The 25,070-nt window shown below is 40.6% G+C and overlaps 1 protein-coding gene across 3 annotated transcripts; it reads left to right on the top strand.

Moving 5' to 3' along the window:
* The first annotated feature begins 250 nt into the window (after positions 1–250).
* On the top strand, positions 251–25,046 carry LOC310861481 (sodium-coupled neutral amino acid transporter 3-like). 3 transcript variants are annotated; one of them, XR_014569488.1, is made up of 18 exons: positions 251–308; positions 2,554–2,721; positions 7,555–7,657; positions 8,461–8,545; positions 8,754–8,869; positions 10,561–10,634; positions 12,524–12,616; positions 13,158–13,239; positions 13,766–13,848; positions 14,686–14,744; positions 15,505–15,663; positions 16,570–16,649; positions 17,709–17,809; positions 18,694–18,818; positions 21,278–21,422; positions 21,543–21,646; positions 22,236–24,426; positions 24,975–25,046. XR_014569488.1 is itself a non-coding variant. In XM_083768941.1 (17 exons), the coding sequence occupies exons 3-17, from the start codon at positions 7,617–7,619 to the stop codon at positions 22,338–22,340; spliced, it is 1,452 nt and encodes a 483-aa protein (XP_083625067.1). In that variant the 5' UTR covers positions 251–308; positions 2,554–2,721; positions 7,555–7,616; the 3' UTR covers positions 22,341–24,850. The 3 variants fall into 3 exon arrangements, 2 of the variants coding, with proteins under 2 accessions (XP_083625067.1, XP_083625068.1); XM_083768941.1 differs by lacking the exon at positions 24,975–25,046 and having other exon boundaries at positions 22,236–24,850; XM_083768942.1 differs by lacking the exon at positions 24,975–25,046 and having other exon boundaries at positions 2,554–2,727; positions 22,236–24,850.
* Positions 25,047–25,070: the final 24 nt, after the last annotated feature.

Raw genomic sequence — 25,070 nt, 5'->3', positions numbered from 1 at the left:
ATTTAACTCCAGGGTATCCTGCTGCAGTATAGGCCTCACGTGGAAACATTCTGACTCAATATTTACAATAAGATTCTTTCATAAACTAGCAGCTCCACACGTGGCCTTATCTGCCTCTGGAGGAAAGGGGAGTGGCTTAGATACTTCTAAACCCCGCGCTAATACACCCCCCCTTCCTCAACCCTTTATAGCCTTTCTTCATTCTAGTTCCTCTACTTTCACCACAGTTACATGAACCCTAAATAAAAAAGGTTTTTGAGGTGCATTTTGGCCATACTGCTGTGTACTGAAGACATCTGTCTCAAGACGTGAGTATAACAAATATCTTCCTGTCTTAAGTATAATAATGTGGCAGTGTTTCATCATGAGACAAGCTCATCCATTCATGCATGTTTGACAGTTAAGCATCAAAACAGCTGGGTTAATACTGTTAGACTAAGAATATAGTCCTGTAGTCCATCTTCTCAAGTTCTCAGTATATCTAAGCACATCCTTGTCATAACGTTTTATAAGTCATTTCAGTTACAGTTCCCACTTTTTCATTTCCAAACGTGTCCATTTTGTGAAATGAAGATGTCTAATTAAATCAAAAGCCAAGGAGATGTTGGATTTTCCAAACCACTTTGTTTGAATACATGTCACTGAGGTCAGTAAGGTCTCTGCCATTACATTCAGTGTTATGTTTTTCTTTTGGGTTTAAACCTTTTATTTTACATGGAAGGAAATTGAGAATAACATTCCAGGTTCTCTGAACACCAATGAAATTGTACTGTGATCATTGGGACACTTTTTAAGCAAAGTAGAGCAGCTTTGGATTATTTTTTTAAGATATCAACTTGTTTGAATAATCGAAAAGCAGATTGTTTTAAAACGACAAATTCACATGACATGGATTTACATTTTTCATTATTATCTAATTCAGACTGATTATTAACTACATACTTCATCAGCGGTGTTGTGTAAATATAGCAGATCTACAAGTTCATTTTAGCCGTTTTATGAAATGTCAAATGTTGAGTTTTTCCCCCCAGAACTGATTATTTTATTACATTGTTTTGTTTTAAAATACCGGTAATCAATTAAATGTATTATTTCGATCTGTTTTGCACCCCTACAGCAGAACCTGAAAGTGTGAATGAAATTTGAAGAGTTTGTGTTCTGATGAGATAAACAAAATGTGGGTGTTGCTTGGGTGTGTGTACATTCAACCCATATCTTTAAGTTAAACTTTATCAACAAAGCAGATTTTTGACCTTTCTAGCCGTTCTGTGGACGGTGGACCACAATGGGAAAAAATACTTCTATTGTGTTTTTATCCTGGGTTGTTTTTAGCCAAACTGTTTGCATGATTTGTGGGCCACAGCTGTCCAAACCAACTAAAACTAAGGCAGTTCTGATGAAATGATTAGTTGAACATATCAGTTTACTGTATTTCTTTGTGTTTAAAATGTATTCTGCGCCCTACACCATAATATTTTGCATATCAAACACTATATATAGGGTATTTAACTTAACGACATAGAACTTGGTCAGTACTATAGTATTTGGGGCGAACAACATTGTGCAAAAATCTATCGTGAGCTTCTATTTTTAGCGAAGAGGAAAAAAGTAGGGGACCTAGTATTGACCCCTGGGGGACACCGGGGCATCAGGCACTGTGTGGACTAAAGTTTTAGGATTTTCTTAATTGACAGAATGCTGTGGTTAATACAGCTTGTTCTTTGCTAGACATGCCTGCCCTGATTAACGTGGAGGCACATGATAACGTGTTAGCATGCTAAATGCAGCAGAATCACATGCAACGACGACAAGCCACCTTTAAAAAGAACTGATCTCCTAAGCTAATTAACTTGGGACAGCGACTTCCAGCCCCGCATGGTAGAAACGTTAATTTAACTTCCAGTATCCAGCAGTGCTTTTAGTGCTACTCAAAGTGGCGTCTGGGGACCCTCATGGTTGTTGAGGAGGGGGGCGGTATTAGTTCCCGCGGGGAACTATTTGAGATTATTTCTAATCCCCACCACTTGCAGAATTATTAGTCTAACCAGAAAAAAGTTATTTTACGGGGGTGGATGGCACAATATCTTTTCAAATGGGTGTCAGCATCAATTTGGGGGTCCTCGAAGTGAAAATGTTTGAGAACCACTGCTTGTAAACAAAGCCCACCTGAGCTGACCCCCAGTGAAGACACTCCCCTCTGCCATGGACCACTACGTAGTGGAATGTTAATTACTGACATTAACATCACAACAGTGTCTCAGGGAATTAAACACAGACAGCTGCTCCTCTCCTCTCTCTCTTCTCCTTGTGCCAGACTGCTAGTATCACCACCTCCTGAATGGGAACACCGGTTGAGTGATTTCTCACCCAGGGCACAATTCCCCCCCATTCCTTTTGTAATAGAACGCGCCTCCCGTGAAACTGAACTACCTGCAAACTGGTTGAACAAAGGGTTAAGTATTATGGGTGTTCCTTTTCCTCCTTCATCCCTCCCTCCTAGACCTTAAGCTCTCTCACACTCTCCTCCCTTCCCCTCTCTCTCTCTCTACCAAGGAGCTTTGTTTTAGCAGACTAGACAAACTACTCACTGGAAACTGGACACAAACACTGGGGGAGAAGAGACAATTAGTACAGTGTCCCTGAGGAGTTAATCATCGGTGTGTGTGTGGGCACTGGGCAAGGCATCCCACCGTGGACAGGAACCTGCTGCTGACCAACAGGGTAAGTGTAAGTGACTCTTATGAATGAGTTCTACATGATGTATCCTTTACTAGAGGAAAGGGAAGGGCTAACTGACATAGTGAGCCGGTCTTGCATCAGACAAGCTCCATGTGTTACTCATACACATGTGTGTGCGCGCGCACACACACACACACACACACACACACACACACACACACACACACACACACACACACACACACACACACAGCAGGATATTACGAGTGGTGGATATTGTAGTTATTAGATTATACAGCATGATTTCACACACACACACACACACACACACACACACACACACACACACACACACATATTTATTAGTATACATTTTCACCATGGAGTCTGTATTAATTTTATTGTAATAAAATGTGTTTTTATTTTATTGTAATAAACCGTGTTCAAAAAGTTAGGGTTAAGGTTATACTTTTTCAAGATTCAAAAAATAAAGTCCAAAATGCATGCCCTCTCTTCACCGTGATCAGTATGGTGCATTTATATAGCGCCTTTATCCAAGGTGCTTTACATAGACTGTGCATTACATTCACCCATTCACACACACATTCATACACCGATTGCGGCAGAAGCCATGCAAGGTACCAACCAGCACATCGGGAGCAATTTGGGGTTCAGTGTCTTGCCAAAGGACACTTCGACATGTAGACAGGGGGAGCCGGGATTCGAACCGATCACAGTGATTGAACCAGAACTCCTGAAGTTGAGTGGAACTTGCTGTTCCACGCAACTCGTCACATGCAAAGACTTTTCTTCTCTGTAGTGTGGGCTGTGTTTGTTGGCTGAGGGTCATGGGAACTGGGTCGGCTGTGCAGATAGCTATGTAAAGTCACACTGACCAACCTGACCTCAGCCCAGGATGCAGGGGTCAAGTCAAACCAGCGCTCTCAGACTAACGACTACCTTTTAGACCGCAAATCTATTGTTTCTATCGCCAAGGCCCATTGCTCTATGCGACCACATTGTCTGAATAAAGTGCACAGTGTCTGTTCAATGATCAGCGTGGGAATAATACGAATTCCAGTGTCATGTGAAAGCTCCTCAGGAATGACACATCGTGGCGTGAGCGTGGCCCTAGGGGCTCGGACGACGACGACCCCTGAGCTCCGCCTGACCCAGAGAGTAGGGAGGTGACCCATCATTCCCCAGAGTCTCTCCATGCTAGCTCTCTGCTGCCCGGAGCAGTTTACAAATGGACATGAACTGTTCTTCTCTTCCTTAATACTGCTGCTTGAAAAAGTACTGTTGTTAGTATATAAGTCCATCTTTAATTGTTTCTTTGTTCAATTATCAACCTTAAAAATGGTCTGAGACCGAAGTGATTTAAGAAGGCAGCTGGTCTCATCTGTATCATCACAACTTGATTTGTGTCATTAGACTTGGCTAGAACACAAATATAGTATTCATTTCAAGGGAGTATCAAGCTGGGGGAATTTTATTTCTTGGCAGTTTCTGGCAGAAGAGGGCCATTCTGAAAATAATCTATCTGTTGACTCGTACAGAATATGACATACACGGTTGTCTAGACCAGGAGTGTTTGTGCCTAAGGCACACCAGTGGGCAGGTCTAAATCTGAACACCTATTCAACTATTCATCGCAGAAATAGAGCAGATCTGCTCTAAATCTCAAATTTGATTGACTAGAATAGAAGATCCATATGCAGGCGCCTATGGATCCATGGTGTGGATTGAACATGGCCACAGGCAGGCCTATAGTAGCCAGCCAGCCTGTGAGTTTAGGGCTGGAATCTATTAGCAAACAATGGAAAGTTTGCAAGATAAGTGCAACAGTCCTGGGATGTAGCATGTGGAAGAATATACACTATATTAAATGTTGGACTAGGAGATCAAGATTGCTTTATTTGTTATTTGTTTTCCATCTGCAACCAGCTTTGGGAAAAGACCTACAGTAGTTAAAGACAGCAAAAAAAACATAAAATAATGAATAAATTAAAACCCCTCCTAAAATCCTAAAAACTAGAAAGATTCATGTCGTTAAAAAGCATAATCAGCCCTAATCTAACCCTAACCCATAATCTCATCTATAGATTTAATCTAATCTAATGCATAGGAATGCATACGTCCCAATATAATAGTAGGGAGATTGGAGTTCAAAAGTCTGAAAAGGAACCGTTTTGCATCGTTTCCATCCGGGCACTGGTGCTCCACTGCTCCTGTATGGTTTCCCTGACGGCAGAAGGGAGATCAGGCTGTGAGAGGGGTGGATAGTGTCCTTGATGATGTTAGTCACTCTCCTCGTGCATCGTTGTTGGTTGTGACCATAGGTCATAGATTACAGTACTATGAAAACCTGCAAAACCTGTCTTTCCGCCAGTCGTTCCGTCACGCCACCATATATGTCCGTCAGTCCGGCACGCCTTGTGACACGCTCTATATATGTCTCCATATATGAAGATCACGACATTGACCACATCAAACCCTGGATAGCCATACATGGAGAAGACTGGATCATCACCTAGATCTGCATATATGGAGCCGGCCAGCAACTCTACATCTGACCTCCAACCCTTAGATCTCCATATATGGAGCTGACCTGTTCTGACAGCAGTCTGCCGTCACCCAGCCGTCAGGGCGTCTTGCTGGTATATCTATATCTGGCAGGGATGGCAGCGAGGTACCAATGATCTTTCCGGCTGTTCTCACAGTCCATGTGACTCCAGACACCTATAAAAGTCGTAATGTGTGTGCCGTAGGACGTGAAGCAGTGGGTGAGAATGAGGCTTGTCTCGATGGTACCTCTGTAAAAGATGGCCAGGGTTCGGTAGAGACGCTGTTGGGCCTTCTTTGTGATGGCAGTGGTTTTGCTGCTCGGGGCCAGGTTGTCTGTCAGCAATACTCCCAACAATGTTGTACTTGGCCTCTACACAGCTGAGCTATCGATAGTCCTCATTGGATGGTGTTGTGGTCTGGTCCACTTCCTGAAGTCGACAATAATTTCTTTCTTTTTTCTGTATTGAGCATTTTACACCAAATTGACAGCTGCTCCACCTCCTTTAGGCACCCTCATCAGTGATGAGGCCGACCATGGTGGTGTCATCAGCAAACTTTATTATGTGGTTGCTTTTAAGCCTGGCCGAGCGGTCGTGCGTATAGAGTGAACAATAAGGGACTCAGAACGCAGCCCTGAGGAGATCTGAGTAGTTCAATTCGGTTTAGATGTGTTGCTCTTGCTCCTGTTTTACTCCTCTGTGTCAGGAAGTTCAGGATCTAATCTAATTTACTAGAGCTGCAATTATCGAAAATGTTTCTTAGTGATTATCCGTAGATTAATCGAACAATCAAGAAGCGTTTTTATATTATTTGTATTATTTTTTATATCTCAACAAGCCGACTAAATTGATCTTCTTTTCGATTATGTTTTATCATCGATTACATTGATTACGTTTGATTAACTGTTGCCCCCCTACTATATGTTGGATGACTACCTGGTTGAGAGGTTGTGGCATGTATTCAATTAATGGCCCATTCAGGCATAAAGCCCTATACTTGTCTTCAGTGGCGTGCACAGACATTTAAAGGGGCAGGTGCTCACGTGAAAAAAGGGCACCTTGTGGAACCGGCCAGTTGCCTTAATAGTGTGAGATTTATAGATTTTGTGGCATAAATAATAAATTAGAAGCTTTTTTTTAAATCAAGAATTGATCAATGTCACCATGGTCCACAAACTGTACACTGTACAAAAAGAAATGTAAGGGAAACTTTGACAGAAAAAGACTCACTCAACGTATAGAAAATAGAAGTAAAACTCCTTGGACTGAGACTTAAGAAAATATGTTTTATTTTATTTTATCATGCTCATAAAGTGCTCAGTGCAATTAAAAAGCAAACATTTCGGTCCTAAGACCTTTGTCAGTGCTATGATAGCACTGATTAAAAAGCAAACGTTTCGGTCCAAAGACCTTCGTCAGTGCTATGATAGCACTGATTAAAAAGCAAACGTTTCGGTCCAAAGACCTTCGTCAGTGCTATGATAGCACTGATTAAAAAGCAAACGTTTCGGTCCAAAGACCTTCGTCAGTGCTATGATAGCACTGATTAAATAGCAAACATTTCTGTCCTAAGACCTTCATCAGTGCTATGATAGCACTGATTAAAAAGCAAACGTTTCGGTCCAAAGACCTTCGTCAGTGCTATGATAGCACTGATTAAATAGCAAACATTTCGGTCCTAGACCTTCGTCAGTGCTATGATAGCACTGATTAAATAGCAAACATTTCGGTCCTAGACCTTCATCAGTGCTATGATAGCACTGATGAAGGTCTTAGGACCGAAACGTTTGCTTTTTAATTGCACTTTGAGCACAGAGCACTTTATGAGCATGATGAAATAAAAGAAAAAAGTCTCAGTCCAAGGAGTTTTACTTATATTTTCTATACGGTGAGCGAGTCTTATTCTGTCAAAGTTTCCCTTGTTTTCTTTAGACCACCTCTACCGTAGTCAAGTTTGGAAGAAAAAAGGACGAAGAAATTGGCGCAACAGTTTTCTCTGTGCTTCAAAAATAAATGTGCCATTTTTTTCAAAAGGGCACATTGCTGTCCAGAGGGCAAGGGCAGGTGGTGCTCTAGCACCCCCTAGTGTCTATCTGTGCACGCCACTGCTTGTCTTTGTGTGGTATAGTTGAGAACCGGTTATTTTCGACAAGGCACAGAGTTTAAATTAGGCCGCTTTAGCCTATCAAAGAGTGAGAAGTTGGTTATTGGATTATAGATTGAGTTAATCATGACCAAATGTCAGAAGTTCTCCACTCACACACATACCTGTATTTTAATCAGAACTCTCCTCCTCCTTTCCTTAAAGGTTCAAGGTCCCAGTCCTCTCAATAAAAGTCTTCAAAACGACCCAGCTTTAAGAGACCAGCAATGGAGCTACAGAAAATGAACGGGCACAGCAAGGATGATGGGTAAGTTTAGTTTAGTTTCCTTTATCAGGTTCCCTGTTAGATAAAGCATAGGAATAGGAGTAGGAATAGGAGCATAGGAATTCTTAGGGTTCATGAAAAACTTTACATACTTTTACTTTATTTGAGAGGGACAATATACATGAATGAACATGGCATTCAATGACAGTACAGTACCTTAGAATTCAGTGTTAATATACAGAGGAGTTTATCAACAATGCTAATGCTAATCCTTATTCCCTGATATAATAAAACAAGTTACCACAGAAAGTAAGACAAAACAAGGTAAAAATGGGAATGTGTAAATACTGTAAAACTACAGTATTTACACAGTAGTAAAACACTTAATCTGTTTTAAGAACAGACTAAAATAAAGTGACACATTGTACCACTTCTTAGATCATAACACGTAACATTACTACTACATTTCACTACTTATGAAAAGTATATCCACCACCACCAGTGATGGGTACGATTCCTTTAAATACCTTTCCTTAGTTTACTGATAACCAGACTTACTGTAAGCCTGAGCAGTAGTGACGGATAAGGAGATATTATCACAACACAAACCAAATAGATGAAATCATGAAACTGGCCAGGGAGGTTTGTCACCGGATATAAAGGTTGTGTTTCTAAAGCAGACTTTGTGCCATATGTGTTTTAGTCTCGCGTAGCCAGACAACAATTCCACAATCTCCGAATGCTATATAGAAGCATTTGAAAATTGCGAGAGGCAACAGTCTGGCAATGCAAGACTATATGTGTTTTGGTGTATTATACACATGTTCTGTTAATTTTCTTTCCAGATTTGATGGGCTGGAACGTATGGCTGACCGTGATGAATTTCTTCCGGGTAAAAGTGACGAAAAGAAAGAAATGCACTTCACAGATGTGAGTAATTTGGCACTTGTTTTGATTTGTTGAATCGTTCAAGTATCAGGCCATTTTTTCCCAAAAACCTTCACTTTTTCTTAGCTTTACACACTGATATGACATAACCGTCGGGCTCTGTTTACAAATAAATCTTTATGCCAGTTTCATATACATTGACGTGGATCATGAGATGAATGTATTGTTTTGAACTCTCTAACCTCTGCAGTTTGAAGGGAAGACGTCATTTGGCATGTCCATATTTAACCTCAGCAACGCCATAATGGGCAGTGGAATCCTAGGACTGGCGTATGCAATGTCCAATACCGGAATCATTCTGTTTTTGTGAGTATGCAAGCCAAACCTCCCATCCCACACAGGCCTATACTGTTAAGTGTATGTGTTTTGTGTTTTCTGCATGCATAGTTGAGGTTTTCCCAAGCCAAGGATATAGCCACAGACTCTGGAATCTACATGCTCACAATGTGTTGCATTGCAATGAGGTGTGAGCTTGTAGATCTGCTATTCTGGATTTGTTTTAGAAATGCCTTTACAATGACATGCCCAAAATAGGGACACCGGGTTGAAAGTGGTTAAACTGGCACAATAATCTTATAAATTAAAATGTTATTGAAATATCTATCCATCCATCCATCCGTCCATAAAAAAATAAAATAAGTCCGGTCCAGGTTCTCATCAACATGTCCTTTTGCATGTCCTTTTGCATTTGACACAGACTTATAGCATGTTATGTAGACAGCACTATAATTGTATTGTATATAGTCATAGCACGCCATAGTACATATGTATAGCATAGTAGTAAATATGTATAGTTTATATGTATAGTGTATGTATAGTTTCATTATATAGATATTCCACTGTTACTTTCTTAGCTTACGCATGTTTCATGATAAATGCTTTTATGTGATGTATTCCCATGCTTTTGTTCTTGCTTAAATGTAAATCGCTCTGGATTAAGATCGTCTGCTAAATGCCTAAATTGTAAAATTGTAAATTGCAGCCAAACATGATGTTGATTCAGAACTGTTGCGCTGTATATATTCTGCATGGTGATGATGATGCACCAGCTCAGGAGAATGTCCAGACCATAACATGCTTTACCCTCTGCTCGCAAGTCCATCCATCAACTGAAACAACTGCTTGGTGTGTGTTCGTCTGAGAGAGAGAGAGAGAGAGAGAGAGAGGGAGAGAGAGAGAGAGATAGTGTGAGAGAGAGAGAGAGCGTGTGAGTGAGTGAGTGAGTAAGTGCGTCATACAATAACAACAACTGCTGTCGTGACCAGGCATCCTGATCTATCAGCGCGTATATTAGCTTTCACATATGCTCTGAGGTTTAGTAGGAGTTAAATATAGCTCACCCATAGTGATCACACACACACACACACACACACACACGCACACACACACACACACGCACGCACGCACGCACGCACGCACACACACGCACACGCCTGGATCAGCCCCGGCAACAGGGGGTAGAGGGGGAGGGAGGCAGGCTGGCTGGCAGGCCAGTCAGATGCGTCATCAACTAATCTTCAGCACTTAATATCTCTGAGGTGAATTAACAAATTAACAGATTGATGTTGCCATCTTGAAGCCAGCTAAATAAACATGGAGGTTTAGCAGCTCTCCTAAATCAATGGTTCTAAACCATGTTCAAGAAGATCCCAAAATTGACATGCATTTAGCCCCATCTAAGAGAAAGAGAACATGTGTGTTGTCAAAACAAAATGATTAATATTTTGTTTTGTTTCCAAAAATAGCCGATCTACAAGCTCACAATGTGTCACATTGAGGTGTTTTGTGAGATTGTTAGATTGTCTATTTTGACTTTGATGTTTTGATTTTGATGTTACCTTAATTTTACTGGGGACCACCGGGAATAACCTCAATGACAACTGGTGGTCCCCGGAGGCCCGGACCCCACTTTGAGAACCAGTCTTAAACAAATGTGAATGGCTGAACCATTGGTTTTGTCTTTGAGGTTCATTTCATGGTCTGATGATGTGTTGCAGAATTCTGTTGGTGTCCATTGCTATTCTGTCAGGCTATTCCATCCATCTGCTTCTGAGGAGTGCCGGAGTTGTCGGTGAGTCATTAATAAACTTCAACACATAGAACTGATCAATAAACATCAACATATCGAAACCCTGTACTGTATCTCCATATTTCAGCTTTGTATGTTTTTGAGTGGTGGAACCACTCCAAGGAACAGCAATGTCCTATGTGACTATGTATGTGACTATGTTTAGAGTACCAGTAGGGGCAAAAGTGGCGCTGTTGTGCCAGAAACAGAGAGAGAGATAGTGTTGCACTGTTGCCTGCTAATTACAGAGAGAGAGAGAGGGGGGGAGAGGGGAGTTGCACTACTCAGTTCACACGGGTGTGATTTTTTTTAATGAATTCCACTAACACTGAGCACGATAACTACGGTATGACTATAATGAAGTTAGCGTCCATAACACCAGGCACGTGCAGAGAATGTTAGAGAGGCCCTTCTGTTCCCAGAAGGGCGCTTTTAGCAGAAAATAGTGGATCTACAATACAAGCTCGAGCTTGTAGATCAGCTATTTTCACGGCGAAACACTGCACTCATTAGCTACTGTCTGAAGTGAACATGGATTTAGAAACAAATTGTTTCAACGATAAATGCTGTGTTCAAGTTCAGAAGAGTTCAGAAACAGGCAATTTCCTGAATGCTGCCTTCGGGTATGTATGGAAAGGGGGGTTATTTGCATTTCTTTCACCATAGAACATGGTCTGGAGAGGGCAGGTTTTTACAGACGGTAAAAGGTCAGAGGCTCAAGCCCCCTTTGATGTCTATGTGTACATGTGTGCCTGCATAACAATAAAGTTATGTTTTCAAACACACACTGCGCAGTCCAGCGGTGTCAGAGCCCACACGGAGTGAGAAAGGGGGAGAGAGAGAGATCTCTGCCTCAATGGTGCTGAAAGATGGGATACAATAATACAATAATTATAAGGAGGTGAGCCTACCTGCGGTAATGTCAGCTAGCCTAAGCTATTCATGATCATCTCCTCATCTCCGTTAATAACGAAACTTTCAGAATCGTGCTGAAAATAATCCACTATATATGGTGTATGAGTATCATTAGGGCCTGAGCACTGCACAGTAGTGCGAAGCCCTATTGAAATCGCAATGTTTATTATTATCATTAGGGCCCGAGCACTGCACAGTAGTGTAAAGCCCTATTGAAATCGCCATGATTATCATTCTTGTATGCGTTTTTGAGTTGCTAAACATACTCGGAAAGTTGCAAAACTTTGCACACACATCACAAGTGGCGAAAGATTACATATTTTAATCGTCCCAAAAAGGGGTGTAGCCTAATGGCTCAATAGCGCCCCCCTACAAAAGTTTGTGCTTGAAGCCCCACAATACGGTTTCACCTACATTTATGCAAATTGACCTAAAACTAAAATTGACCTAAACCAAACAGGAAGTCATCCATTTTTAATTTATTGTGGCGTTTTGGCATAATTTATGCTAGTTCCACAGGTCATACTTGAACAAACTCCTCCTAGCAGGATGGTCCGTTCCAAATAAAACTCGCTGTAGATTAGACTCGCTATTTGTGCCATTTCTAAAATGTTTAAGTTAAAGTGAAAGTGGTTAAGTCTGTGGGTTTTATAAATATTTAACCAATGAAAAGTATTAACAAGAGATTGTGACTAAATAACAACTACATTGGATCCATTGGAAAAGAGGATGTTTTTCAATTTCTTTAAAACGTTTTGGACTTACAAGGTTTCCACCGACAAGGATGGTATAGAACAAAGAACATGTAAAGTTGTAAACTAGCTTAATGTAACAAGATACGGTAGCTTATAACTATTTCTGTTCCACCTATTTTGGTCATGCAAAAATAACAAAACTAGTCAACAACCAGTAGTCAAGAATGTCCGCCTTCCTTCGTTGCTGTTCTAACACATAATGTGAATCTGTGTGATTTGTAGGCATTCGGGCCTATGAGCAGCTTGGAAACCGGGCCTTTGGACACCCGGGCAAAGTTGTGGCTGCCTGCATCATAACAGTACACAACATCGGAGGTACTGGAGCGTTACCGTGCAATTTGAACAGTGGTGGAAAGTAACTAAGTACATTTACAGTACATGTCCTGTACAACTTTGAGTTATTTGTACTTTACTTGAGTATTTCCAATTACCAGTACTTTTACTTCTGCGCCACTAGGCCTACATCTCAGAGGCAAATATTGTACTTTTACTCCATGCTTTTTTATTTATTTAGTTACTAGTTAGTTACTTTGTAGATTTGGATTATTATTACAAAACATACATTAAGCAGTTCAACCCTATACACATTTCAGCCATAGCGACACATTATGAGCTTGTAGATCAGCTATTTAAAAAAAGAATGTATAACTTATGCACAATGAGTACTCATTGGCATAATGAGTATTATGCCAATACCTTTGTACTTTTACTCAAGTGCATTTTGAATTCCGGACTTTTACTTGTAACAGAGTATTTTTATATTGCAGTATTGATACTTTTACTTAAGTATAACATTTGAGTACTTTTTCCACCACATTTGTGAAAATGCATGTGTTTTTTTCCCCCTTTCTTCCAGCGATGTCCAGCTACCTCTTCATCGTTAAGTCTGAGCTTCCACTGGTCATCCAGGCTTTCCTTGGTCAAACTGAGAACACAGGGTGAGAGCTCACATTCAGCACCGATTCATGTACACCGCATCTTATCGCACATGGGGAAAGATGCAGGAGGTGGGGTTATCACGCTACCGTTATCACTGCCCCCACTTTCCATTGCTATGTTTGCGCACATTACATCTCTAATTATCACACGTCAGTAGCCACCAGCTCCATAACGCACTTCAGCGTTGCGTCTTCGCTATTGAGCGCTATTGACATTGCTCCCTATGATTGCTGCCATATGTATTGTCTTTGCCCCATTTTGCGCATTCAGCCAAACACAATGCAAAGCTTTCCATGCCAAGGACCCCCAAGTAACCGTAGCCTCTGGTTGTGGCCCACCTATTGCAAAATGGTTCACTACGCATCGCCATACTATTTTGATTTTCTTTTCCCCCTCCTGCCAACCACCCCCCCCCCCCCCCCCCGGTGGCCCCCCGCAACATTAACCATGACATGTGGCATTCTGACCGTTTGTCCATCTGTCTGTCTGTCTGTCTGTCCACCTGTCTGTCCGTGTGTCTCTTAGAGAGTGGTTCATGAATGGGAACTATTTGATCATCATTTGTAGCGCTTCCATCATCCTGCCACTGGCTACCATGAAGCAGCTTGGTATGTCCTCCCATCAACACCTCCATGCGTTACCGTCTATCATCACCATCATCATCTACACTTTCCTCATTGTTTTGAACCTTTGCCACGTGACGTTGCCTGATTATTTGTTAACTTCATGATTAGGCCTGTCACAATTATTACATAATCACAATTATTTGAGATGATCGCAATTGCATAATCGTTTCCATGTTGAAATATGTCCATACATTTTCAAAAATAGCAGATCTATCTCCGCTATTTTGTAAAGAAATTTGAAAGAAAAAAGAAAAGGGCCAGTGATTTATTTGTATACTTAAAGGACCACTTTCAACCTATCTTCATATAATAGGTCCTCACTAATAATCATGATAAAATGGCACGATTTTTTCTACTCAGTCTGTGTCTCATAGCAGGGCTGTGGGCAGTTTAGAAACCGTCTTCCAGTGACATCATCATTAGGCAGAAGAGTTAACAAAAATGTTTAGATTTTCATTATCGTGAGAACGATGGCTTCCATTTTCGCATTGCAACTTTTCAGGACTAGAAAGCCTGCAGTTTCTTAACTTGTATTCCCCATCGATGATGTCACTGGAAGACGGTTTGTGAACTGCCCACAGCCCTCCTATGAGACACAGACAGAGTAGGAAAGAAATGCGCAATTTTTTCATGATTATTAGTGAGGACCTATTAGGTTGAAAAGTGGTGAAGTGGTCCTTTAAGCTATTTTTCATATCTGCCTTGTGCAATTTGTGATTACGATGCCTAGAAGGCAACAACAAAAAAATGTTCAATGCAAAAAAACAAACAATGAAATGGTGCCAGCCCTATGATCATGCTGATTGGCTGGCGTTGCAGGTTACCTGGGCTACACCAGCGGCTTCTCTCTCTCCTGCATGGTGTTCTTCCTCATCTCGGTGAGTCTACACTACAGCCATGTGAAACAAATTAGGCCTGACCTCGAAATTAAAAAAAAATCGTCTAAATCCTCCAGTTTTCTGAAATAAATATTTTCACGATTTTTCAAAAATAGCAGACCTAGATCTGCTATTTTTCAATAGCTAAATGATAACATAATGTTTAAAACACCAAAAGGGGTTACCGCCCAAAATGGGTTAAACAAATTAGAAATATTTAGCAGTGGTGGAAATAATACTCAAATGTTTTACTTAAAAGTATCAATTCAATACTGCAATATAGAAATACTCCCCTACAAGTAAAAGTCTGGAATTCTAAATGTACTTGAGTAAAAGTACAAAAGTATTGGCATCAAAATGTACTCAATGTACCAAATGTAGTCATGGTGCAGAAGGTCCCATTTCAAGTTTTCAAATGCATATACAAATCTTTAGAAAATGTAAAAATATTTTCAAATTGCCAAAATGTACTGTACCTGAACAAAGTGGTTACTGTATGTTTCATAATAATAAAAATCTACAAAGTTAACTACTAAATAAAGTTTTCAAATGTAGTACAATATTTGCCTCTAAGATGTAGTGGAGTACAATTGGAAATTGGAAATACTCAAGTAAACTACAAATACCTCAAAATTGTACATAAGTACAGTAGGCTACTTAAGTAAATGTTCTTAGTTACTTTACACCACTGAGATTTAGTTAGATTTCTTGAATTTCATGATTGACAGTGAAGGTGTTTAACCGGAGTGTGTCCCACCAGGTGATCTATAAGAAGTTCAACATCCCATGTCCACTGGGCGAGACTCTTATTGGCACCAATACAACCTCCTGGATGGACCAGGACCTCCCTCAGGTCAACGGGACGGACACGATGATTGATGACTCCTGCGAGGCCAAGTTGTTCACCATGAACTCACAGGTTATCATCAGTATAGTTCAAACTTTTCCCATGTCAAGGACCCCCAAATTAACATGTGTTCAGCCGCGTACTGGACCCTCGTTTGAAAATATTTTGTGCCAGGGACTCCCATTATAGCATACATGATTTGTGTTGTGAGCTTGTAGATCGGCAATTTTTAGAGCTGATGTATATAGGGTTAAAGGCACAGTACAGTAAGTAACTTTGCCCTGTGTTTACATACAGTAACAAAACTAAAAACAAAACTAAAATACCAATCATTTCCATTTTATACCAGCCGTTATCAGCCACCTCGTTATCTCGCTGTCTGATAGACGGGGACGTTTTCAAAATGCAGCAAGAGGGCAATGTGTTTCTGCCATAGAGCTATAAAGGATAGAGACCAAACCCGGAGCGTTAGCCCCCGCTATTCATTTCAGTGGAAGTTGCTCAGTGGCGTTTTGAAGCACCCGGGAGACTGCCGGAAGTATATTTATAACTCAATGGCTCGAACAGAATGGAGCGGAAGTTTAGCCTAGCCTGAGGTCCGTGCTTACGCACGTGACGTCGTGAACGTCCATCCACTTCCATTAAAGTGCTGCAATTACACATTTCGCCAGTAGGTAGTGGCATCTTCGACGTTGGATAGCCTTACTGGGGGCTTGGTTTCAGCAGGGAAATAAATGGATAAAATAATTGATATCCTTTTGTTACGATGGAAAAGTGACATATGACGCCTTTAAACTGATTTTAATACTAAACTAGGAAGGTGCAATTTTGGGAAATTTGTGAGAAATCCACTGGGAACTGAATTTCCAGGGAGACTGCAATAAATAATACATTTTGACTAGGCCTACCTGTCGGACTTGAAATGCTGCTTCTCAGTTTGCTGTTCCTCATGCACTTTGTTTGTTTTCATCTTTCCAGACAGCGTACACCGTCCCCATCCTGGCCTTTGCCTTCGTGTGTCATCCTGAGGTCCTCCCTATCTACACAGAACTCAGAGAGTGAGTCCATACACCACACACACACACACACAGCAGTGTTTCTATCTATCTACACAGAACTCAGAGAGTGAGTCCACACACCACACAGCAGTGTTTTATCTACACAGAACTCAAGAGAGTGAGTCAGTCCACACACCACACAGCAGTGTTTCCCAAACATGGGTCGTGATGTGAACCCGTTTTCATGAGTCGCGAGTAAATGTCCAGATCTTTCTTTTACTTTTACTAATTGTGAAAATAGTCCATCTATAAACACATTTTTCATTATGTGAATGCCAAGCTGAGGACAAATTTCAGTGTGGGGTCTCAAGCTGTAAAACATTTAGGACCCCTGTCTTAGTAGAGCTCCCCAACAAGGAAACAAATCTGCCTCAAGTGTGCCCTCTGCTGTACATTCACAATAACACTGTTTATTGGCAAGAATCTAGCCTATATCATGATACAGGGGTTCCGAGTCAATGTATTGCAACAATCTAATTTGAGGAAAACTGTCATAGTATAAAGAGCACACAACCATAGACATAACATCTGAGTTTAAAATATTACATCGTTTTTTCTATGCAATCACAACAGAGGGAACTGCAGTTTTCAACAAGTGGTCTGGGGACCACCAGTGGTCCTTGAGGGGGTTCCAGATAAATGATTAAGAGTTGGTAACCAAATTAAGCCTTATAGATCTTTAACTCTTGAGACAGTAAAATGAAACAAAATGGACCCATAAGGGTTAAATTATTGTTAAGCATCTGCATTACTTAATTTACAAGAAGTCTACACAATTATAGAATCTAGAAGAATTAGTTATTTTGATCAACGTTTTCCTGTTATCCCTCCTATGGCACCAAGTTACCAACATCAATACATCATGGAATTGTGGAAAAAATCGTATCCAACAATATAAACATAAACATATTCTACGTTTTGGGTCTGAGAGGCTAAATCTCATCAAATGGTGTTCCGTGACTCAAATGCCGAATAAACATTGGGCCTTGATATGAAAAGAGTTGAAAGCCACTGCTGTAAACTAATCCATGCTGTTCCTGTGATCACCTCTCACTGCAGTGCTACCAAGAAACGCATGCAGACCGTCGCTAACGTCTCCATCCTGGCCATGTTCGTCATGTACCTGCTAACCGCTCTCTTTGGCTACCTCACCTTCTACGGTAAGTCGCTACGTGCCTCCTCAGGCCTTATTTATAATTATTCATATAAAAATAGCTTATATTTATAGTTTGCATGTTCTCCCCGTGTTCCCTAGGGTAGGTACCCTCACAAAAAACATGCAGTAATCCTGGTCACTAAACTGCCTCCCCCTGGCCAGCCGGGGCGCCTGATGGAGGGGAAAGGAACTGGTTGGAATAATGTGTTCCTTCCACGTGCTACATCCAACCAGGGAAACTCCCCCTTGTCAGATGTAAAGGAGCAACTTGGACACTCAGGCATGAAGGAAGCATGAGTTCAAGTCCGTTGCTCTCCCCATGTCCCCCATATATGGGGACTAGGTTGGCGGAGGGTGTGTAGAGCCCAGGATCACATTAGATAATTGACACAGATGTGAAAAATGGGTTACAAAATTGTGGGATAAAGAAAAAAAGAAAAAGAAAAAATAGCTTATATTACAAGCTCACAACGCAACACGGTGCGACTCGTTGTGAGCTTGTACGTCGGCTATTTTCGGTGTGCGATGACACTGGCGTGCAAGTAATATTCCGGTCAGAGTCCGGCACTTGACAATCATATGGATTGAACGTCATGTGTTGTGTCATCGTGAGTGAAAATCCAGAAGAGAGATCCAGAACTAAAAGACAAGTCATTTTATGATTGGTTGCGCTCTGAAAATAGCAGTTCTACAAGCTCACAACGTGGTGTGAGCTTGTAGAGCTTAGTAGACAAAATTAACTGTAGATTTAGTCGACTAAAATCGTACAACATTTAGTCAACTAAAATCTGACTGACTAAAACTTTTCAGATGACTAATAATATGACTAAAACTAAATGCCATTTTATTCAAGTAAAAAAAGAAGTAATCAAACCTTTCTGTGTGCAGTTAACGTGGAGTCGGAGCTGTTGGCGACCTACAGCAAAGTGGACCCATTGGACACGCTGATCCTCTGCGTGCGCCTGGCCGTGCTGGTGGCCGTCACTCTGACCGTCCCTGTGGTGCTCTTCCCGGTGAGACACACCTACACCTAACGACACACACACGTCAGGCACACACAACATTAGGACCTGGAACGCATCTGTGTCACTTCAACGTTTAACCACATTAACCATTATTTTATACTTTTGCTGTTGAAAAATAGCAGATCTACAAGCACCGAGTGCCACGCTACGAGCTTGTAGATGTGCTATTTTTTTTTAATCGTGAAAATGTGTGCAAATCTTTTATTCAAAATATTTATTCAAATATTTATTCTTTCCCAGCGAACATTTTTAACTCAAATCTTTGATTCATACTGTCGTTTGACGAGGTATAACTACAAAATAGTGATTACATCCACCAACATCGTAAGCAGACATCCAACAACATAAATGATAAAAAATTATAAAAGTGTATTTCTTTGTCCAGAGACCTTCATCAGATGATCTTCATAAGATGATTATATTGATAGATAACTTGGAGAAGAAACGCTGTGATTCCCATTCCTTTTTTATTCTCTCTTTTTTAAGACGGTGTGCAGGGGCCTTTTCTTCTACACTGGTCTTCTCCTATGCACCGGTCCATCTTTAGCTGCTTGGTCTTCTCCTATGCACCTGTCCATCTTTAGCTGCTTGGTCTTCTCCTATGCACCTGTCCATCTTTAGCTGCTTGGTCTTCTCCTATGCACCTGTCCATCTTTAGCTGCTTGGTCTTCTCCTATGCACCTGTCCATCTTTAGCTGCTTGGTCTTCTCCTATTCACCTGTCCATCTTTAGCTGCTTGGTCTTCTCCTATGCACCTGTCCATCTTTAGCTGCTTGGTCTTCTCCTATGCACCTGTCCATCTTTAGCTGCCCAAGAGTTTGGCTTGTTTAAATGATGTCAAGGCCAGCTTCTATAAAAGCAGCAATAATAATAATAGATCAAACGAAGGATTTGAAGATAGATTTCATAATACCCCAAAATACTAGGCTAATGTATGAATTATTGACAAAGACTAAAACTAGGTTTATTTGTAAACACACAATACAGTTTCAGTATGTTATCTTCTCCTCTTCTTTTTTGTAAACCCTTGTTTTATTAGAGTTAACTGAAATGTTATTTCTTATATATTGTGCAGTTGGTTATGTACAATGACAACCTAGACAGAATGACCCTAAGATTCCACTGGGAGCACTTTGAATTGGCTCCTATACGTCCTCTTCACTATGCTCAGTCAGTATACATTTTGAATAAATGAATGAATGACTGAGTTTGAACTCACTCCACATCATGGAATATTTCCTACTTGAATGAGCTATGTTAAAAAGCTGGCAAAGTCTCCCATCTGTCATTTATATGCAAATGAGTGCCGCAAATATATAAAGCACACACACACACACACACACACACACACACACACACACACACACACACACACACACACACACACACACACACACACACACACACACACACACACACACACACACACACACACACACACACACACACACACACACACACACACACACACACACACACACACACACAGAGAGAGTGAATTACAACTTGTTAATCAGTTCAGAGTCAGCTGATTCCTTTTGGAGACGTTGTTCCTGGACTGACGTCACTGTGTGACCCTGTCTGACATTTACGTTGAGACGGTGGTCATAGCTGAATGGGTATGGGCCAATATGGAAGCAAGCTGTTTTGACATGAGATGCTGCAACTTTGCAAGTGTGTCATTTTAAAGGGAAAATCTGCATAAAGAAAGAATGTAGTTGGTTTGTTTTGGTGGATTCTGTACACTAAGTAGGCAAACAAGAATCCAGGCTGTTGATGGTAGTTTGATGCAAAAGAACAAAAATATGAATTTCCCTCTCCCTGGAGGACACCGTCTGGTATTACACAGGGAAAGATGACGGGCACTATGACTGCAAGTCTGGCCAGACATTGATGTACAATGCAAGTAGTTAGCGGCAGAGTCATACAACTGCAATGCCGTATTTCTTATTTATACTGGTTTCACTACCTTATTTTACAGTACATACAAGGTTTCTTTCTTTGTTTATGTGGCGCTCGGATCAACGATACACAGCCCTGCAAGCCTGCATTAATGATTTAATGCGTACGCATCTGTGTCATCTGTCTTTTAACCACTTCTGTTGAAAAATAGCAGATCTACAAGCTCATAGCACAGCACAGAGTGCCTCGCTACGAGCTTGTAAATCTGCTATTTTTGAAAAATTGTGAAAATGTGTGCAAATCTCTGAATATATATTCTTTCACAGCAAATGTTTTTTAACGTATTGGCTTCTGAGGGTCCCTAGAGCACATTTTTTTAGATGGTGGTCGGCGGCCAAATACATATATTTCAAAAAGTTCGAGAACCACTGACATTCTTTGACAAGACATTTTTAAGAATCTGTCTTAAGAATGTCTTAAGACAACATTTGCCTTCCATCGCTATGGGGATGTCATAATTATTGTCTCTCTCTGTCTTCCCTCAGATCCGTCGGGCGCTGCTCCAGATCCTGTTCCCAGATAAGCCCTTCCACTGGGCCAGGCACATCATCATCGCCGTCTGCCTGCTCTGCATCGTCAACGTGCTCGTCATCTTCGTGCCCTCCATACGAGACATCTTTGGCCTCATAGGTAAAGGCACAGAATGGGATACCCTCTCCGTTCTCTCGGCGTATACCAAAATGTCTGCAGTAATTATTTACCATGTTCAGTCTTGTTTACTTTTCTGTTCTCTATCCGTTGGACGTTCAGGAGCCACTTCTGCCCCGAGCCTTATCTTCATTCTCCCTGGAGTCTTCTACATCAGGATTATTCCAGAAGAGCAGGAGCCTTTGTTTTCCCGACCCAAAATCCAGGTAATTTGCTCATTGCATACATTTTTCCATTATTATTTTAGCTATAGTGACGTCACACCCTACGTGTGAATTGGGAAAGGAAATCAACATCACATAAGTGTGTTGGAACTAAAGGTGCTTCTGTCAAAGATTTGGCTCATTTTTCTGGCTCGGGGGCTTGAAAAATAAATCTTTGGACGTCACTTATTTTTTTCATGTTGCAGGTCCCTGCACTATGATACTTAAACACAGTTTTGCGCCAGGACATAAAAATATATGACTTGTATATGATCCGTCGCACAACCTCAATGGTGATACCCGTGTTGTTTCACTTGTTTGTGCCTCCAAGATAATAGCGTATGGATGTTCCCATGACATTATCAATATTATGTGAGCCAGCCATATCTGGGTAATCCAATAATATGATTTAGAAATAGGCCATTCTGCATAATGAGTACCGTTATGTTTAGTACTACTGTAAGTACAGTATATACTAGTACTTTTGAATGCAGGAATTGACTTATAACAGACTATAGTATTTTGACAATGTGGTATGTGGTATTGCTACTTCCTCCACCACTGCTTAAATGCGTTCTGTTCTCATCAACAGGCTGCCGTCTTCGCTGGACTGGGGGTTATATTCATGGTGATGAGTCTGTCCTTCATTATCATCGACTGGTCGACCGGGGAGTCTCGAAGTGGAGGCGGTCACTAACCATAACCGTTGAGACTGAAGTGACACATGAACAGCATGCCAAACCAAGTCATTAAATTACCCCCCGGCCTGCCCTGTACTCAACCAAAGCCAAAGAACGGAGGCAAAAGAAGATCCTTCCCCAAACAAGAACATTTAGAGTTTTGACCTTCAGTGTAGGTCAGAGAGCACACGAGTCCAAGAGAACACAAAGCAAATTGTGTTCCATTAACAAATACTGCGGGATCACATTATGAATAAAAATAAGCAAGATAGGCCTAATGAACGATGAGAGGAAATGGTCAGAGATGGAGACTTTGAAATGACAGGAAGGAACTCGATGGGAATTTGCGGGGAAACGGTGGTGCTTTCCATTGAATAGCTCCATCACTGCCACAGTAATTCCTATCCATGTTAAAGTCATGCTGTGTAACTTTTTCCAATTAAAACAAATTAATGTATTTATTTATTCACTTTAATACGTACCATTTCTGACAATGTTGTTCCAATATCCTCAGCATTCGCTTTAGTGTGGTACTTCAGTTGGTTTTGTTTGGAACTGAATTCTGGAATCAAAGTTCTATCAGACCATAGACAGATCCTGACACCAGAGTTATAGGTGTTATAAAATGTATGTTACACAGTATGACTTCAACCACTTCAAACCTATATAGGCCTACTACTAAGATACTAGTTGACCCGAGTCCCCCAGGGGTCTATACTGCCGCCAGTTTTCGTTCTAAACAAACATCTTTGGTTTGGGTAAATGCGCATCACATTGCAATGCGTTGTGAGCTTGTAGATTGGATATTTTCACTGAATGTTCACCGCAGAGTAGGGACACTACAGTTCATGTGGTTAAAGCCCCTAGGCCCATCCAAAGTCCACACACAGGCTGATTAGTAGACCTCTTCTCAGCTCTCCCTAGTGACAGTGCTCGATGGAGGAGGTGGATATACTGTATAAAGCAATGCATTTTCTATGCTGCAGTCATCATGGCATTGATTTCTCCAATAATGATGCTTTACTGTATGCCACTTACGTCATGTCATCGTTATGTGTAGCAGTGCAAGTAAATGTTTTTGGAAAGTTACTGTAAATGTGCGGTTAGAGCAGCGGTTCCCAAACGTTTTGCCTCAAGACCCAAAAGAGAAGTCTCCCCGGAAACCAAACTATAGGGAAAATAGCCGATCTACTAGATCGGCTATTTTCAGTACTTTTCTCTCTAATTTATGACTGACATTTTAGATTTTTTTGTACTTTTGTACTCATGAAATCGTTCTGAAAAATGTGAATTTGTTTTTAATTCATGAAAAATTGTGAACAAAATGTGTTTTGTTTTTTACGTTTTGAAATGAGAATAATTTAAAATATATTATTAGATATTTACTCTGCGACGCACAAATCCATGTTTATTTTATTTTATTTTTTATACTGTTCAGACTTGATAAAAACCAATTTGATTCCAAATCTAGAAAGGCTAAAAACTGATTTGGGCTGGCAGCATGAACATAGCATTAAATGTTAGTTAATCATGGTCTGTACATGCCCACACAGTCCCGAGAAGCGGTCTAATCACCACCTCCCAGTAATTCCACTTTTAAATCGATCTGATATTGTGGCACCTTCCAAAAATGTCCCATAATTCTGGGAATTTGCTTTCTTTTGTACTAAATAAGAGTACATTTCACTCCGTTCAACCTTTTTTACTTTGTGATAGTCTCATGAAATTGACTTACTGTTACTCTGGGCTGTGATTCTGTGTAATTACTAGACATGCCGAATCCAGACTACCAAAGAATTACGTATTTTTCAAGGGGAGGCTTTTATTGTGTTGAATATGTTATTTTTTTTAATCATTCTACACTTTGATACACTTTGATAACAAAAATTGTGAAGTTCGTTATTTGAGCGTGACATACTATGAATCACATTTATCGCCATTTCACGATGGACACTCTAATAAACTCAAACTCGTAATACTTGAAACTGAAAGCGCAGACCAGACCTGTGGTGCAGTATGTATGTGATTCTGAAACCGTTTCAGAATACTCTTGAGGACTATTGTGTACATATCTGTTAAAAGAACCAAAGAATGAGGAATGAGGTATATCGGAAATTCAATTTCGGTAGCGTGAAATATGTGCTCTACAATTTAATTATGCCATCTACTGTATATACCAGTTGTTCTCAAACATTTTCAAGGACCCCTGCATTTAAAACAAATGTGCAGTATATATAGTACAGTACAGTATATAGATCCAGCCATAAGAAATGTCTCTACATTTGTCAAGATTTTTCTAAAATAGCTCGGAAAGAAAATAAATATGTAAACTGTGCCTCATTTAGCTGGGGAGTGGGACCCCTTTGATTGGAACCCCCTCAAGGACCCCACTTTGAGAACCACTGTTATATAGAATGAAGGCCATATCTGAATAAAATGTCCTTAAAATATATGACTTATATATTTACGATTTGTCCTGTACATTTGTAAATTAATTTCAGTATTGTGACCCGTCAATAAAGATCAGTGTTTGTCATTTGTACCAAATGCTTTTTTGCTGTGGTTTTTTGTATTGCATTTCATCTGTATATTGTGTACCGAAAGGAGAAACAATGGAAATACACCCCTAACCTCTTATCATTCCTCTGCAGACATTTCTCAGCACAAAGTGAAGCCAAAAAGAGGAAGAACAACAACAACTGACAGCCAATTATAAAAGCAGCTGAACTAGAAACTGGAAGTATCAC

The sequence above is a fragment of the Protomyctophum parallelum genome, assembly GCF_964188405.1.
Source record: "Protomyctophum parallelum genome assembly, chromosome: 7".
Lineage (NCBI taxonomy): Eukaryota > Metazoa > Chordata > Actinopteri > Myctophiformes > Myctophidae > Protomyctophum > Protomyctophum parallelum.
The sequence above is the reverse complement of the archived record's forward strand: the minus strand, read 5'-3'. Positions and strand labels throughout refer to the sequence as shown.

Excerpts from the sequence above, each read along its gene's own strand:
- LOC310861481 (XM_083768941.1), top strand. The coding sequence starts at position 7,617 with ATGGAGCTACAGAAAATGAACGGGCACAGCAAGGATGATGG. Across the intron at positions 7,658-8,460 it reads GGGCACAGCAAGGATGATGG|ATTTGATGGGCTGGAACGTA; the intron begins GTAAGTTTAGTT and ends TTTTCTTTCCAG. Across the intron at positions 21,423-21,542 it reads AGACATCTTTGGCCTCATAG|GAGCCACTTCTGCCCCGAGC; the intron begins GTAAAGGCACAG and ends TTGGACGTTCAG.